A 15470-nucleotide genomic window follows, 5' to 3' on the forward strand; every position below is an offset into this window, starting at 1 on the left:
ATCGATGTAATTCTGAAACACGAAATCCCGAAATCATCATCCGAAATCCCGAAATCGCCACCGAAATCACGAAATCATCTCCGAAATCCCGAAATCACCTCCGAAATCCCGAAATCGCTACCGAAATCACGAAATCGCTGTCGAAATCCCGAAATCGCTACCGAAATCCCGCAATCGCTGTCGAAATCTCGCAATCGCCGCGCCGTCGAAATCACATTTCTCGCAATCAATGGAGTGTGCGCAGTGGCTAAGGCACTGACGTTTGTTATGTTACATATTCAGAGGTTAGGTAACAGTTTTAGCACGATTTTCTTTTCTTGAGTTAATCAAGTGGAAGTATTTGGAAGAGTGTGTAGACGAGGAAAAAGGCAAATTTGGAATTTATGATTTCAATGAGCTCTGATAGAGATGCTGATGAAGAAATTGTTTAGGATTTCGAAACTAAGCGGTCATTGAATTTGACGATACAAAGGAGATCGGGGTCGAGCTGAATATACAGGGTGTCCCGGAAGTAATTGTACATACTCTTATTAAAAAAAAAAAAGAATTGAATAAATATAAGAGGTAGAGTAGGGCTAGGTGAGCACGGATCGACGGAAAAAAATCAATTTCTGTCTTTCCTTGGAAAGCACATGGGGATTTTCATATTCATGGAAATAATGAAATCAAAATAATAACCAAACTTGTCGGTGGAATTTATAGAAATTTGGGATGTTATTGACACATACCGAGATTGAGTCAGAGATATTAATTACTTCAATATCCCATTCAAAGTGTTCAGGTTAAAAATATTACTTTGTATTTCGAATTTGAAATGAATCGAAATGAATTGTTTAGATTTTCAAAAAAAGCATAAATTTTTGCTTTAATATGCGGTATCATTCAAAGTTGTCACATCTAACATTCTTTTTTTATGAACTTTTGAAATTGGAAAAAGTTCGAAAAATTTGATTTATTCAGGATAGAGGTATCTCGTGAAAATCGCGAATGAATATAAAATCTTCTCAAAACACAGTGAACGTCTATAAGATGGTAAGAATATGCTAATATATGAAATAATTCATTCACAACAATAAAAAACAGGAAAAAAATATGCTCAAAGACGAATTATGAATTCCTCGGAAATATTTTGTGGTCATTTTCTATGCTGAAAACATACTGAGAACTGAAATTTGAAATAGTTAACAGTTATCTGTTGGGATCTCGGTGGTGATTCAAATATTGCTATGAAATTTACGAATTATCAAAATTACCAATTTGACAAATAGAGCATTTGCTATAATATTGTTTTTGTTAGGAGTTGAAAATCTAAAATTTTGTATTATCTGTTCAACATTTCCAAAGATGCAATATTTTTTTATAAATAAAATTAATTTTACGGCATTCAAACAATTTTTAAATTTGGAAAAAATTACCTCCTCCAGCGGGACTCGAACCACAACCTCCGAATAATTAGTTCGAGTTTGAGTTGGGAGGTTCTGGGTTCGAGTCCCGCTCGAGGATGTAATTTTTCTGAATTGAAAAATTGTCTGAATGCCGTGAAATTAAGTTCATTTATCAAAACACAGACATTAAACGATTATTCACGTATTTTTAATAAAGAAATCATCCAAAATCGCCCGAAATCCTCCGAAATCCCCGAAATTCTCCGAAATCATCCGAAATCCCTCCGAAATCCCTCGAAATCCTCCGAAATCCCCCGAAATCTTCATGATTTCCGAAATCGGTGTATCTTTTTCACGGAGTGATTACCCCCTCGATGGAATCCAACCGAACTTTTCACCTTGTCAAAATGCAGGTCAACGAATTCTCTATCTGTCTGATGTTTTCAACAACAAATGATTATGATATTAATATCTCAAATATTAATGAACAAAATATGCATTTCTCAAAAATTTACAGCTTTATAATTAGCCCCAAACAAAGCGCCAAAAAAGTGCCAAAAATCAAACGAAAAATAGACATGAGAATGATCCTCAAAATAGACCTTAAAAAAAGGGCTCAGCGTATATAATACCTTGGTATAAGTCTGCAAGTTACTTGATCGTTGTAACGTGTTATTTAATGCTGTATAAATGCATATTAAGAGCTGAACATTTCAAAACGCAATTTTCCCAACAGAGGGACACAAATAAAATATATTCGAAAACTTCCTGAATGTAGACACTTTCCAATAGAAAGCACAACGGCCTAAGATCTGAATTGAAAGAACCAGTTTAGAGATAAGGAATTTAAACGCTTTGCTCAGCATAAGATTAATTGTATAATACGTTTTTTGACAGTAAAAAAAATATTATCCTATTTATTGACAAAATAAAAAAAATTGGATATGCAAAAAAAACTCTTGTACCTTCGTACATATCACAGGTCTTATGGATTGAGCGAACTAACGATGATATCAATTTGGAACTGCTCTTGTTCAATTTGCATTTCCATTCTCTTGGCGTTTAGTGCTTTGCTGTGACTTTCGATATTTTCTACAATAAGATATGCTAGTCATTTAGAAAGTAGCATACAGAATGGTTATTGAAGATGTAGAGCTTTCAAAGCAACATTAAATTCAGAGCTCAAAAAGATTGATATAGTAATTATATAACGAATCGAAATAATGTTTACAATGAAATACTTTCCAAGAGTTAAAATTCTTTTTCGAGAGTTTAATACTCAATTCAAAATGATCAAAATTGAAAAAAGCGCTCGAATTATTGATGGAAACTAAGATTTTCTCATAAAGCTTAATGTTTTTTCCAAAGTTTTTACTTCAAAGTGTGACGCCACGTTACGTAAAATGGATTTGGGGGTGCTTTGAATTTTTTTTCAAATGTAAGTATGTGCTCAATAAACATCCCTGATTACTCACTAGAAATAACCACATGTGCTTCTACCTATTCGCAAAATACTGTTCAAATATCTAAAAAACTAACTTGCATAGATTGACCTAGAAAAAGGATTTATGTACGTCAAAATTTGACTATCTGACACGCTTGCAACAAAGTGAACTGAAGAGCTATTATCTTTCTATCAAGTTCCATTTTATTAGAATTACTAGCCGTCTTCACTTCTTTACGTTCTTCGAACCCTCCCTTCATAAATCAACCCTTGTCGGTGGATTCTTTCGGAGGGGATTGAATTTAGGGACCTATTCTCGATGCGGTAACATTGGCATTGCTGGGTATAGCATTTATATACATTCTACGAGTGAAAATCTTTCATAGTCCACATCAAATACCCAATAATTCACGAAAATTGTTGGTAGTACTGTAATTGAGGTCGACCCCTAGATGTCTAAGGCTTATCAGTTCCAATCGCAGCCTTCAAAATCAACAGATCCAAATCTTGACCCAGAAGTTGATATCAATATCGGTAGAAACTAATTTCAATAGCGGATTTCATTGATATTTCTCATAATTTCGGAAAATAGGCGAACGAACTGTTTTTTCAGATCAAATAATGTCATAATCTGTCACTGTTCCGCACCAGTGCTTAGTAAATTGTCCTCTTTGGAAGCAACTGGTGCTATAAATTACCTATATCTTTTCATTATTCACATGAGGAAATAGAAAGCTTCAAACGACAATGAGGTCTTTTTGTGAATTCGTACCATTTCTAAATAGATTCTTTTGTCTCATATACGCTATCATTTCCGAAATGGAGAATAAATATTTTTGAAATTTAGACCTAATGTTTTTAAATTGTTGTTAATGTTAGCACCATATTGATGCGTTAATGACCTTTGAAATACCTAAAAGGTACCCATGGAAATTAATAGTCTGATATTAATTTTTCTTTGATTCATCAATTATCAAGGTTAAAATTTCACTCAAAATTTAAATTTCTTCAACTGAAAGACGCAATGGATTTTTACTAGGAAGTGTATTGTAAGAAAAACCGGTCCACGAAACCCATTGTAGGCGATCATAACAATGAAGCTAGATTATATTCTACAAATAATGACTAAAATATTTGACCATGTCAGCTGATAAACAATGATTTATTCTACATTTCACAACTCACGAATATTTTTGGGTCGCGTTCCTTCATGTCATCACGAATTTTTTTTTAATTCATGTATCAGGCTCCCAAACTAGAACGACAGATCAGGTACCAAATTTCACGTAATTAGCTCATACCCTAGATTCTAAGGAAATTAGTGGGGATTAGAAATTTTATTGAATGTAATAAACCATTCATGAATTCTCTCACTAGATCTGCTCGCCCAAAATCGTGAATTCAATAGTTTGATTTATCTCAATTTCAAAAAGAAAATGCATCGACGATTACCTCTGACTTGGGTATTTAAAGATTTTCTATGGTAATTATAGCGTGCTTGAAATGAAGTGAAAGAAAGTTGGATTACTCGGTGAATGCAAGCTTTAGGCGAAAAGAATTTTAGTTCATTGGATGTGGTAACATTGCAAACCGAAAACACAGATAGTTGTTTCAAAATCCTGGCAAACTAAACACTGTTGGTACAGAAAACTGGAAGAAGATGATACCCACAATTTCCATTAAGAAGCAACTTTCACAGCCGCTGATTATGATCTATACATTTTGGGACAACCTCGAAATAAGTCTAGTGCCCTTCAACAAATTCAACCTTGATCTCAAAAAAAAAAAATAAAAAACATTGACTGTACCTGGCCAGGGCCATCCTGAGGTGATGATATAATCCAAAATTTTGGGATTGGGAACAAAATTTATCACAAGCTACGTGCACCATTCACTTTCATTATCATACAACACCACAGAAATAATATAACAAACTTTGCTTGGTTAGAACTGTCAAAATCGAAAAACTCGGACAGCTACGTGTTTCCATACGAAAAATAAAGCACCATACGCGCGACGATCTGCTCTAGCCGGAGAGTCGGCGACGACTGAGGCAACAAAACAATAAACAAACTCGCTACTCCGACGTTGCCCCAAGATTCGAACATCCAGGCATCCGATTATAACTCCGTCTCACACTCTCTCTCCGTCGTTCAGAAGGATATCATTCTGTAGTTCAAACACTACACGACGATCATAGATTCAAAAAGTGTTCTTCTTCTTCTTTAGGAGCAAACATAAATTTTTCAATACCTACATTTTAGGAATTGAACAATATTTAATTCTTTTTAATTTAGGATGTCTAAAACACTAGTGTGCTCAATTAATCTTGAAAAGCCTTGAGGGACCAGCCTTCTTGGATTTCAATGGTATTGGCCCGTTTTCACTCGATTTCCGCATCGTTTCTTATGGCGCTCACGTCGTTTTTCTGTCAATGGGCACTATTCTGTACTCGAATAGAAATGAACGAACTGGATCGTAATCTGAGAAATCGAAATGTTTCACTTCTATCGCGTCCAAATTTGGTATTCTGTATCCAATTCTAACGCCAAATCTAATTCATAATTGATATCGTAATTTCACTTGAGTTAAAGAATACAAATTCGAAACGATTCTGGTGCATTTCTATTCGATCCATACCATCTCTATTCGATTTGAAGTTACAGAATAGGGCCGAATTTCGTTTTGAGGTTAAATCAAAAGTCAATCAACTTTTGACGGAACAAATGAAAATGATGACGTTGATTGGTCAATTCTTTGCGTAGCGCCACCTTAAGGAAGAAAAGGGACCCATGCCAATTGTCGCCAAAATTATATTTAACCAAATCAAATTGATTCACTGATTAGATGCAAATAATATAAATATCGCCCTGTAGATTTGCAATCAAAATTGGAATATCACGTGATGTACACTCTAAAACAGATTATCTGTGTCAAATTTCAGTCGAATATCTTGTGAAGTGAAATGAAATTTATGAGGAGAAAACTTGAATAAAATCAAATTTTAACGCCCTGCATTTCAGGAACAAAGCGTTTTCGGGTCCATGTTTATGGGACTTTTTTCTTAAAATTACCTGGGCAATATTTCATTTTTGTTTATACCACCAATTCAGGAACACCCTATATTATTTTAATAAATATAACACAAAAATTATATTAGGTGTACAACTTTGCTTCCGCCGTTTTGCAATAGATTAATGTAGCGGTAAATGGTATTCGAAATAAATATATCGTAGATGTCATACAATAAGCTTTGGTATTGGATAACATAGCACCATCGAAATATTAGTCGATTTGTGTCTTCATCATAAAGTTATTTTCGATTAAACATGTCAGCTTACGAGCTAAATTCTCGTCATTTTCGGGAGGCTTTAATTTTCTGCTTTTATATGAGGAAATCTGCGGCTGAGGCTCATCAAATGCTCTCAAATACCTATGGTGAGGCCGCTATTAGTGAAAGAACGTGCCTGAAATAGAGAAAATATCGTCTAATACTCGTTACAAAAGGCAATTCCAACACTCATGCGTCAATTTCGCATTCGTGTTGGAATAGGAGCCCCTTCTGCAACTTGTTTTGGAATATACTATTGTCTGTGAAATATCCCAGAAAGTTCACAAGTTAAATATACACTAAAATGGTCTTATTTCAAGAATAATGTCAAAACCAATGAAATATATCATGAATGTACGTGTTTGGTGGGCATTCATGCTAGGTACATTTCTCCGAATTATACACGTACCACTATAAAAGCTTTCAACATAATTTTACTTAAAACCTTTGAACCCGAGGTTAATTGTTCACAATTAAGATTTATTTATCTTGATTTCAGCGAAAGAATTTAAATTCTTCAACGGATTTCAGTTCCAACTTTGTTTTATACGTTTAACCTCTGTCAAATCTAGGGTAGAGATTTCAATTTCTGTGTTAGTAATGCCAACCTTCATATTAACACAGAAGGATATTCATATATGAAAAAAACCGAGATCAGGAAAATAATTACTAATACAGTACAACTTCGATAGTTGCTAGCCCGGACACTCCAGTATTCCGGACTCTGCTGGTATTCGGGCATTTTGAATTTTTTACCTCTGAAATTCGGGCGCGAAAATATTCATTATGCAAAACAATAGCATTTTCCTGTCTATACATGTAAAACACGGTTGGAAACAGCGCGGCGGCAGCATCTTTCATTCTGCACTTTGTTTTTGAGCGTGCCGGACGCAATGGCTCCAGTCAAATGATCACATAAGACACTTACACTCACAGAAAAGTCTAGCTATCAGGTGGACTGAGAAGAATAATCTTACCCTTGAAGATTTATAGCTTTTGAAAAGGCTTAAAGACAAGGCAATTGATATAGATGCATCCAAAAAAGTCCAAGCTAAAATTGATATGTATTTTTCAAAAAAGTAGGAGATATTTCATTTTGCATACATACATAATATATATGTATACAATATTATAAATACCTACATGTACATATTTACATAACGTGTTACATGTACTTAGGAGTTTTGTTCAGTTTTGTTTTATTTTATGAGAAAATAATATTTTTTTTGTGACTTGATTAATAAACCTTATTTTGATAATTTATAAGTTGCTTTATTTCTTAAATTAAAATCACTCCAGTAATCCGGACGCCTCAATAATCCGGACAGGTACCGGAACGATATCTGCCCGGACTACTGAAGTTATACTGTACTTGTACAGAAGGACCATTCTAATACTAGTTCGTTCAAAAACTAACAACTCGTTTTTTGAATTTCATATTCCCAATAAATAACTGCTGGGATAGTTTTTTTTTTACAGACTAATAAGCCTCATATCTAACGTATATCCTTGAAGATAATACACCAGAGAAAATAAAACACCGTGAGCCAGATCAGATAATTCAAATATTCGGTGACCCCCAAGGTCTCCGGATTCAACACCGTTAGATTTTTTCCTTTGGTCACATTTAAAGAACAGAATTTATCAATTTAAAAATGTTGAAATAATCTAACGATGTTAAATCCGGAGACCTTGGTGGCCACCGACTACTTTAATTATCTGAATATCTGATACACAGATTATTATAGATAGGCACTTGGTTGATTTTCTGTGTGAAACTGAGACTTTTGATGATTTTTATAGTTTGATAAAAAAATTTATATCATGTTATATATTTTCGAAACGGGAAAAATTAATCGATTTTATTTGTTATAGAAATTGTTATGGTTTGCAATAAAAAAACACAATTTTGTATAATAACTTCAAACACCAATAATAAAGAAGTTATGGGTACTTTTCATTTCACGCAATTTCCAATTTAGTCTTATAACTTGAAAACAGTTGAACTTATAAAGTTTCCACCAAATTAATATTGTCAAAAATCGAGGCCGAAAATGTGACATTCATTTTTTCAAAGTCAAAGGGATTCGAGATCCCCACACTTGACAACGAATACCCGATTCGCTTGTTTCTAAGCATACTTTTTGTTATTAATAAATCAATAGAGTGAATGAAACTTTTGAAACTATTAATTTTCTATACTTGAAATCGGACATAATATGTTCCCTTAATATTTTTTTGTTAAAATTACATGATCGTCCATATGGAAATGTTTTTCAGTGAGCTAATAAATCACCCTGTATAAGAAGAAAAATCGAATCGAGTAATCAAAAAATGCTATTATTTCGACTAATTTTGTTCAAACTCCGTTATCAAATCCATTTTTCTCGCATAACAGATCTGAGCAAGCTTAGTTTTCAAAACCATATTTGATAATATAATTGATATGTACCCCTCCTCCCAAGAAAAAAAGATCTTCGCCCTTTACATTGGGCGCATGAATAAACAAGCGTTCAAAAGCTCCTAGCACTTAGAGCCAGTTTTATAAAGGAAAGTAAAGTCTCATTTTCTGTGAGAACTGTCCGTTACAAATGAAACGTGTTCCATAAACCAATTTTGAGTTTAGAAAAAGATTTGAAGTACCCTTAAAGTCCCGACATTGGCCCTTTATGCAAGAAATGGATCCTTTTCTTCACGCATGCTGTATGACTAAAAAACATAACCTATTCTGTAGTGCCATTTCCATCACACGTTTTCCTCTACCACACAACTTGCTTGTTAAAATTATAATATTTGAAATTAAGGACCTTCATTTATTTTAACTTTATACACAAAATTTCAATGTCAATTCAACAAAATTTCAATTCTTATCAAATATTACCAAATGCAGACAATAAAACACTAATTCTCAGAGTAGCAAAGTCTAGGAAATTTCAAACTTACAAATAAAAGAAAGCTTTCTTTAAAAGACAGTCGGAATATGTTCATGAAACCGGGGCCACTTTCAAGCTCCATATGAAGGCGACTTTCTATTGAAACGGTCTTTACCAAGAGGTTCTTTTTCGCATGGATTATGAAACTGACCCTAAATCAGTGCTGGAAGTGGAGCAACGTTGAGTGAAGGGTTATTATAAGCTATAGTCCATTCAGGAATTATTGACATCCCGGGTGGCTTTGGAAAATCAAAATTAAGTTGGTACTGGCTCATTCAGTAACATTTTGAATTGCAGATTTCGGGTTGGCATTGGAAATGTCATTGACAGGAGGTTAGATTGTTCAGTTTGTTTGTGTTATTGGTTTTGATCGAAGAAATTTTGAAACTTAGAAGTTGTATCAATTTCAAACACACATTGATTAGTTTATTTGAGTATTTCTCACTGTTTGAAAAAAGAAGAAGGCAAGTCATTACAACCTGGATTATTAGTGGAAGAAAACCTGTGCAATACGATTTCACCTTCAAAGAATCATTGAATGATTTGATTGTTACCAAAAGCAACCAATATATCAGTCTGGATAAAATTTGACCAAAAAGCATCTGGATTTTAATCAATCAACGTCAACATTACATAAACTTAATTGGTAACAAGTTCAAAACAGTTAATAAAAGGATAATTCTTATTGATGAACAGAAAAATATAATAAGTTGAGTACGATTTTATGGTGAATACAGAGAATATTTGCAACAAAATGTAAAATTCATTTATCTGGAGGAAACTTGGTTATTTCAAAATGACAGCATTATTCAACAGTGGACTCTAGAAAGAAAACAAAAAGTTTTTCAAGTATATTCAAGAGTAAAAGTAGAAGGAGCACTATTTTGAATGCTGGATATTTGGATTTTTACCTGGAATTTTTGTTTTGACAGTGGTGATCATGAGGATTATATAGATCTATGAAGGGAGTATTATTTTATAATTGGGTTGCTAAAATAAGTCTTGGCATTGCATCTATAGTTTATTTATATTCTATATTGAAATTAAGTATTCTTATATCTGTTTTTCGTTCTTCAATGAGTAATCCAAAAATCTAATAAATTCCAATTGCTTTATAGAATTTTTACTGAGTATTTAATCGAAAAATATATTAAGAATTTCTTCACCTCTTCCCACTTGAAGGTAATAATAGAATGCAATAAAATTTTAAAATTCACAAATTAAAAATAATTTTATGCAAAAATGCTTTTAGTGAGTGAGTTAAAGCTGTTATGGGCAAAATACTTTTGTAATTTAATAGTTACTAGTATAAAAGCATTTCAATAAAAAACAGAAAACTTGAGTACAAATAGTACCTATATTTTTCATACAAGTTTAATCAATCATTCATGTCATGAACAGTTTCAATAAATAGTGACTTCAGAAAGTAATTTACACATCGGCTGATAAATTGGTTCCAATTTTGAAAGTTACAGTACAACTGTGATGTCAAAATTTTTCTTTGAATGGATTCTTTGAACTTTATTTCTGTCTTATTATGATATGGCTCTTCCATTCACTAAGCTACACTATTTAAATTTATCAACAAGTTTTTTCTGTTTTCTTCACCAGTTTAGACACCACAGTTAAAATGATCCATAAGAGTTATTTGATAAGAATTTTGCAAGCAGGTTGGTATCCAGTGTCCATCAGGAATGCAACAATTTTTGAAGAGCCTTTGGTGAAAAGGAATATGCCTATGATCTTCAATGGGATCTTTCATGGGCGACTGTTAAATGAATAGATATCTCTTCATTGGATTTCCTTGAAATGAGATAGCATTTCACTATATTTTTACGTTATATAATCTGAATTTCAATTTATGAAATCATGACTGTATGCGTCCCTTCGTAATAATCGTAATTTCGAAAATTCAGGATCTTTCGGATACAAAAATGATGAAAATAATTTAAACTGGTTATTTCTATGATGAACCATAGCAATTTTTAGTGATATTTTTGTAACCAGAAATAAAGCCGCGACTAGACGTTCAAGGCCTACTTCGATGTCAATAATTCTTGAATGGACTGTACATAATTTGATGCCTGCATCTTCCTGGAGAAATAACGAATATGCAAATTCTCAACATCGCGAGTTTCTCACTTCGCTCGTCATCGCTCGTCTACAATTTTCCCATAAACTTTAATCCAGTGTTCTACTTTCACGAAACATAATAGGAAGGGAACAAATATTTCCCCCAAATTCGCCAAAGCTCTCATCTTCGGATACAAGGCGAGCCGAAACCGACCGCAACTCCGCTCGTGCGCCTCCGCCGACCTTCGTATCGAGATCGATCCCCCTTGCCCGCATCGCGTTCTCTTGTTTTTCCAATTTCCGAGTCGACCCTCCGCCGAAGATTTCGAGCGGTTTCCGACCTTCGGACGGATCCGCTAGAAATTTTTGGAAAGCGCCGAGCCAGAGAGAGAGAGAGAGAGTGAGGGGCGAGAAGGCCCGAGTTTCGGGGAAAACGAACAACTACCGTCGATGCGTTAACTCGTACCCGCAAATTGGGACGTCTCTTACGTGAAAGGCAAGATTTCGAGACGATCACACGCATATAGTTATTCCATGGTCTCGTTTATTCAGCTGCTGCTGGTTCCTAACCTAATAACACCCGTTCCACCTACGTTCTGCCTTCTACCGGGGGGCTAGGTGCAGTGCTGCCAACCCTACCTAAATTTAGGTAGATCTACCTAAATTCGAACTAATCTACCTTTTTTGAGCTCGATCTACCTTAATTCAGCTCCGCGCGAACTTCACGGTTTTAGATCAACGACAAACCGTTTTACCAGTAACGTGACTATGAAAAAAATCTATTCCTTATTAACGCTGTCACATCTTAATTTTTACGCACGCCATTGGATACGAAGATCTCAGGAGATCAGCGGCGGAGTTTCAGAAACATACAGATGCAAAGAAAGGACCGAAATGGGTAATAAACTAATAAATAACGATGGCTGCGCCTCAATACGCACTTGCTTGATAGAAAAATAGCCATAGTATATATGGTTGCATGTACGTAGGAAAAATAGATAGGTTCGTATTGCTCGCAGATTAATTGAATCGATCCTTATGCTTAAAAAAAAACAGAATAAAATAAGATCGTCGAAAGGAATGAGATGAGACCCTCTGAATACATCGAAGGCTGCCGTCGGGAAGCAATAAAAGACCCTTTTGGGTGTTAAAATAATAAAAGTTTTTGGACAACAAGTTTTCTTGCAAATTATCCACATCTGTTGAAATGAAATATTTGAAAGACTATTTATTCTTTCGTGTAACGTGTTCAAGTAGTAAAGAGAACAACTTTCTTCAAAGCAGGCTGTTTTAGTAGAATTGCTGAATCGGGATATTGCGTTTTTGACGAAACAGAAAAGGTGTCGTTTTGTATAGGTGAGTTTTTTGCTGAATTTATCGAAAATATGAGTGCCAGGAATAGTGGAGGCGAAGGAACAAGTCGTGGTCCATTACCGAAGAAAAGAAAGTATTACCAGACCTATAAAAGTGATTGGAAAAAATTATCATTATTTTATATATATTTAAATTTTAAATATTACATATTTTAAATTATTACATAAATATATTTCTTTGTTTTTCAATTTTTTTTTATTATGTGAATTCTTATATTTTTTTATTAATTCATCAATATTTATCATTAATAAAGTATAATTCTGAGGACTCAGTTCTTTCAAAACTCCTAAAAAAAGGAAAAAATAATCTACCTAAATTTGCCAACATCTACCTAAATTTCGAACCTCTATCTACCTTTATTTGAGCTCAGTGGGTTGGCAGCACTGGCTAGGTGCACCGAGGCCAAGAGCACAGGAAGCTCGAGACGTCAGACACCATAAAACAGGCCAATTGAAAAGTCCCCGGTTTACCATAGTAAAACACATTTTTCTGACAAAATTCTATTTTATTATTCAACATAGTTGCGTCCGAGGGAGATTATAGCGATCTTTCAACTTTTCAATACCATTTTTGTTGTACGATATGTCTTCCGCTTCCAAATAGGCCTCAATTTCGGCGATTACTTCTTCAGTGGCGCTAAATTTCTTTCCAGCGAGCATTCTTTTGAGGTCTGAGAACAGGAAAAAGTCGCTGGGGGCCAGATCTGGCGAATACAGAAGCAATTCGAAGCCCAATTCATGCAATTTTGCCATTGTTTTCATGGATATGTGACACGGCGCATTGTCTTGATGAAACATTCTTCAAATGGGGCTGTTTTTTAAAGATTTCATCCTTTGAACGATCCATTAACGCTATATAATAATCGCTGTTGATGGTCTGGCCCTTTTGGAGGTCATCAATGAATATTATACCTTGCGCATCCCAGAATACTGATGTTCTAGCCTTGCCAGCTGACTGTTGAGTTTTTCCTCGCTTTGGATTCGGTTCATCATGTGCAGACTACTCAGTTAAGTGTCGATTGGACTCCTGAGTGAAATGATGGAGCCATGTTTCATCCACTGTCACATATCGACGCAAAAATTCATGTTTATTGCACTTAAACAGCTTCAAACACTGCTCAGAATCATTAACACGTTGTTGCTTTTGATCGATTGGGAGCTCGCCCGGTACCCATTTTGCACATAGCTTTCTCATGTACAAATTTTCGTGAATGATATTACACGTTCAGATATTATCTTCACAATGTCTGCTATCTCGATCAACTTCACTTTACGGTCATTCAAAATTGTTTTGTGATCTCTTTTGATTTTTTGGTCGGTGACAGCCTCTTTTGGGCGTCCACTGCGTTCGCCGTCTTCGGTGACCATTTCACCTCGTTTAAACTTAGCATACCAATCAATGATGGTTGATTATCCTGGTGCAGACCCCGGAAACTCTTCATCAAGCCAAGATTTTGCTTCAACTGTATTTTTTCTCTTCAAAAAGCAATATTTTATCAGTACACGAAATTCCTTTTTTTGTCCTTTTTTCCTAGATCAAGATTCAAGGTTTTTTATTCAGTGGAATTAGTGAACAAAGTAAATCCTACTATGATCCAATAGATGAACCTGTTCAGAAAGTGTCCACTAAAGATCATATCATTCAACTCATGTCTTTAGTGGGTAGACATACATATTTTTATATAAAGTACATCTTTTTTTTTTATGAAAATTAGTTTGCAAGCTCTAGAAATGTATCTATAATCCGAACGTTGTTCGTATTATAGATATCATTCCATTTGATTTCTATAATTAGAATGATTTGATAAACTGAACGGGTCCTGCTAAATTTCTTTTGTATACATTACTGTATACTGAGCTAACTCTCCACTCAATAAGTTCCGGACCCAATCAGTAAAAACACATTATTTCTTTAAATCCGACTTGAGGGTGTATATGAAACTCCAGACGTCAGTTTATAATACACCATATAGCATTATACTGAGCTAACTATCCAGTCAATAAGTTCCGGGCCCATTCAGTAAACACAAATTTTTTCATCAAATTCGACGTCAATATGTACACTATCTTTTTCACTTCTTCTTCAGTGAAGATTCAATCTGATTCTGTGCGGAAATCGCTTGATAGATTCTTTCAATTTTTGGGTTTGGATTTTTTCGTATGGCAGTTTAGGATGAACTCACTGATTATCTTCACAAAAAATGTATTGTTTTTGTTTTATATCATTTTGAAAATTGAAAGATCTTCAATCGTGTCTCAATTATTTCAATGATAAATTTTCTTATTATCATGGAATTATCAATTTTTGTAAAACATAACTTTAAGCCAATTGTCATTTGTCGATTTCTTATTTGGCAATATTTCCATTTATTGTTATTCAGAGTTTTCAAAATGAAATACACGAGAACGTGTAATTTTTTTATGAATAACTCTTAATAGATTGCATATATATATTATGTATTTTTTCATCAGAATGAAAATATTTCAAAAAATTTGAAATTCATCATTGAAATATTCGAGATACGATTGAAAAACCCGTCATTCAAATATATATAAAATAATAACAATAAATTGTTTGGTTAAAGAAAATCAGTGAGTTTATTCTAAACTGCCATAGAAAGGTTTATTCCGAAAATTGAAAGAATCAATCATGCTATTTCAGCAAAGAATCAAAATGAATTTGCACTGAAGTACCTAGTGAGAAAAGTTTCTTGAATGTGTATTCAAGAAAATGATACATGTACTTCAACGCTCTTCTTTTACTTTTTAATACTTTTTCTGTATATAAATTCGTCTTTGATTTCGAAATAGGTTTCATCTTCGGCAATCATTCATTAGAGACTAATTTCATTCCCTGGAGAACCTTTTAAGGTTTGTTAAGGGTGGAGCAGAGTCTGAATAACACTTATCAAGTCATTGAATGTACAGTAT

The 15470-nt window shown here is 34.1% G+C and overlaps 1 protein-coding gene across 8 annotated transcripts in view; it reads right to left on the minus strand.

Annotated features, from left to right (window-relative positions):
- LOC123670925 (protein roadkill) overlaps positions 1 to 15470 on the minus strand; it is a 114210-nt gene that overhangs the window by 86200 nt on the left and 12540 nt on the right. For 2 of the 8 annotated variants that reach the window (XM_045604514.1, XM_045604517.1), the window contains exon 1: positions 4638 to 4884. The exons of 5 other annotated variants lie outside the window; for them this stretch is intronic. In XM_045604514.1, the coding sequence (XP_045460470.1) occupies positions 4638 to 4720 (83 nt within the window). In that variant the 5' untranslated portion in view covers positions 4721 to 4884. Of the gene's footprint in view, positions 1 to 4637; positions 4886 to 15470 lie in introns of those variants that run through there. One more of the 8 variants, XM_045604511.1, reaches the window with a different exon arrangement.

This window comes from Harmonia axyridis, chromosome 1 (genome assembly GCF_914767665.1).
Source record: "Harmonia axyridis chromosome 1, icHarAxyr1.1, whole genome shotgun sequence".
NCBI lineage: Eukaryota > Metazoa > Arthropoda > Insecta > Coleoptera > Coccinellidae > Harmonia > Harmonia axyridis.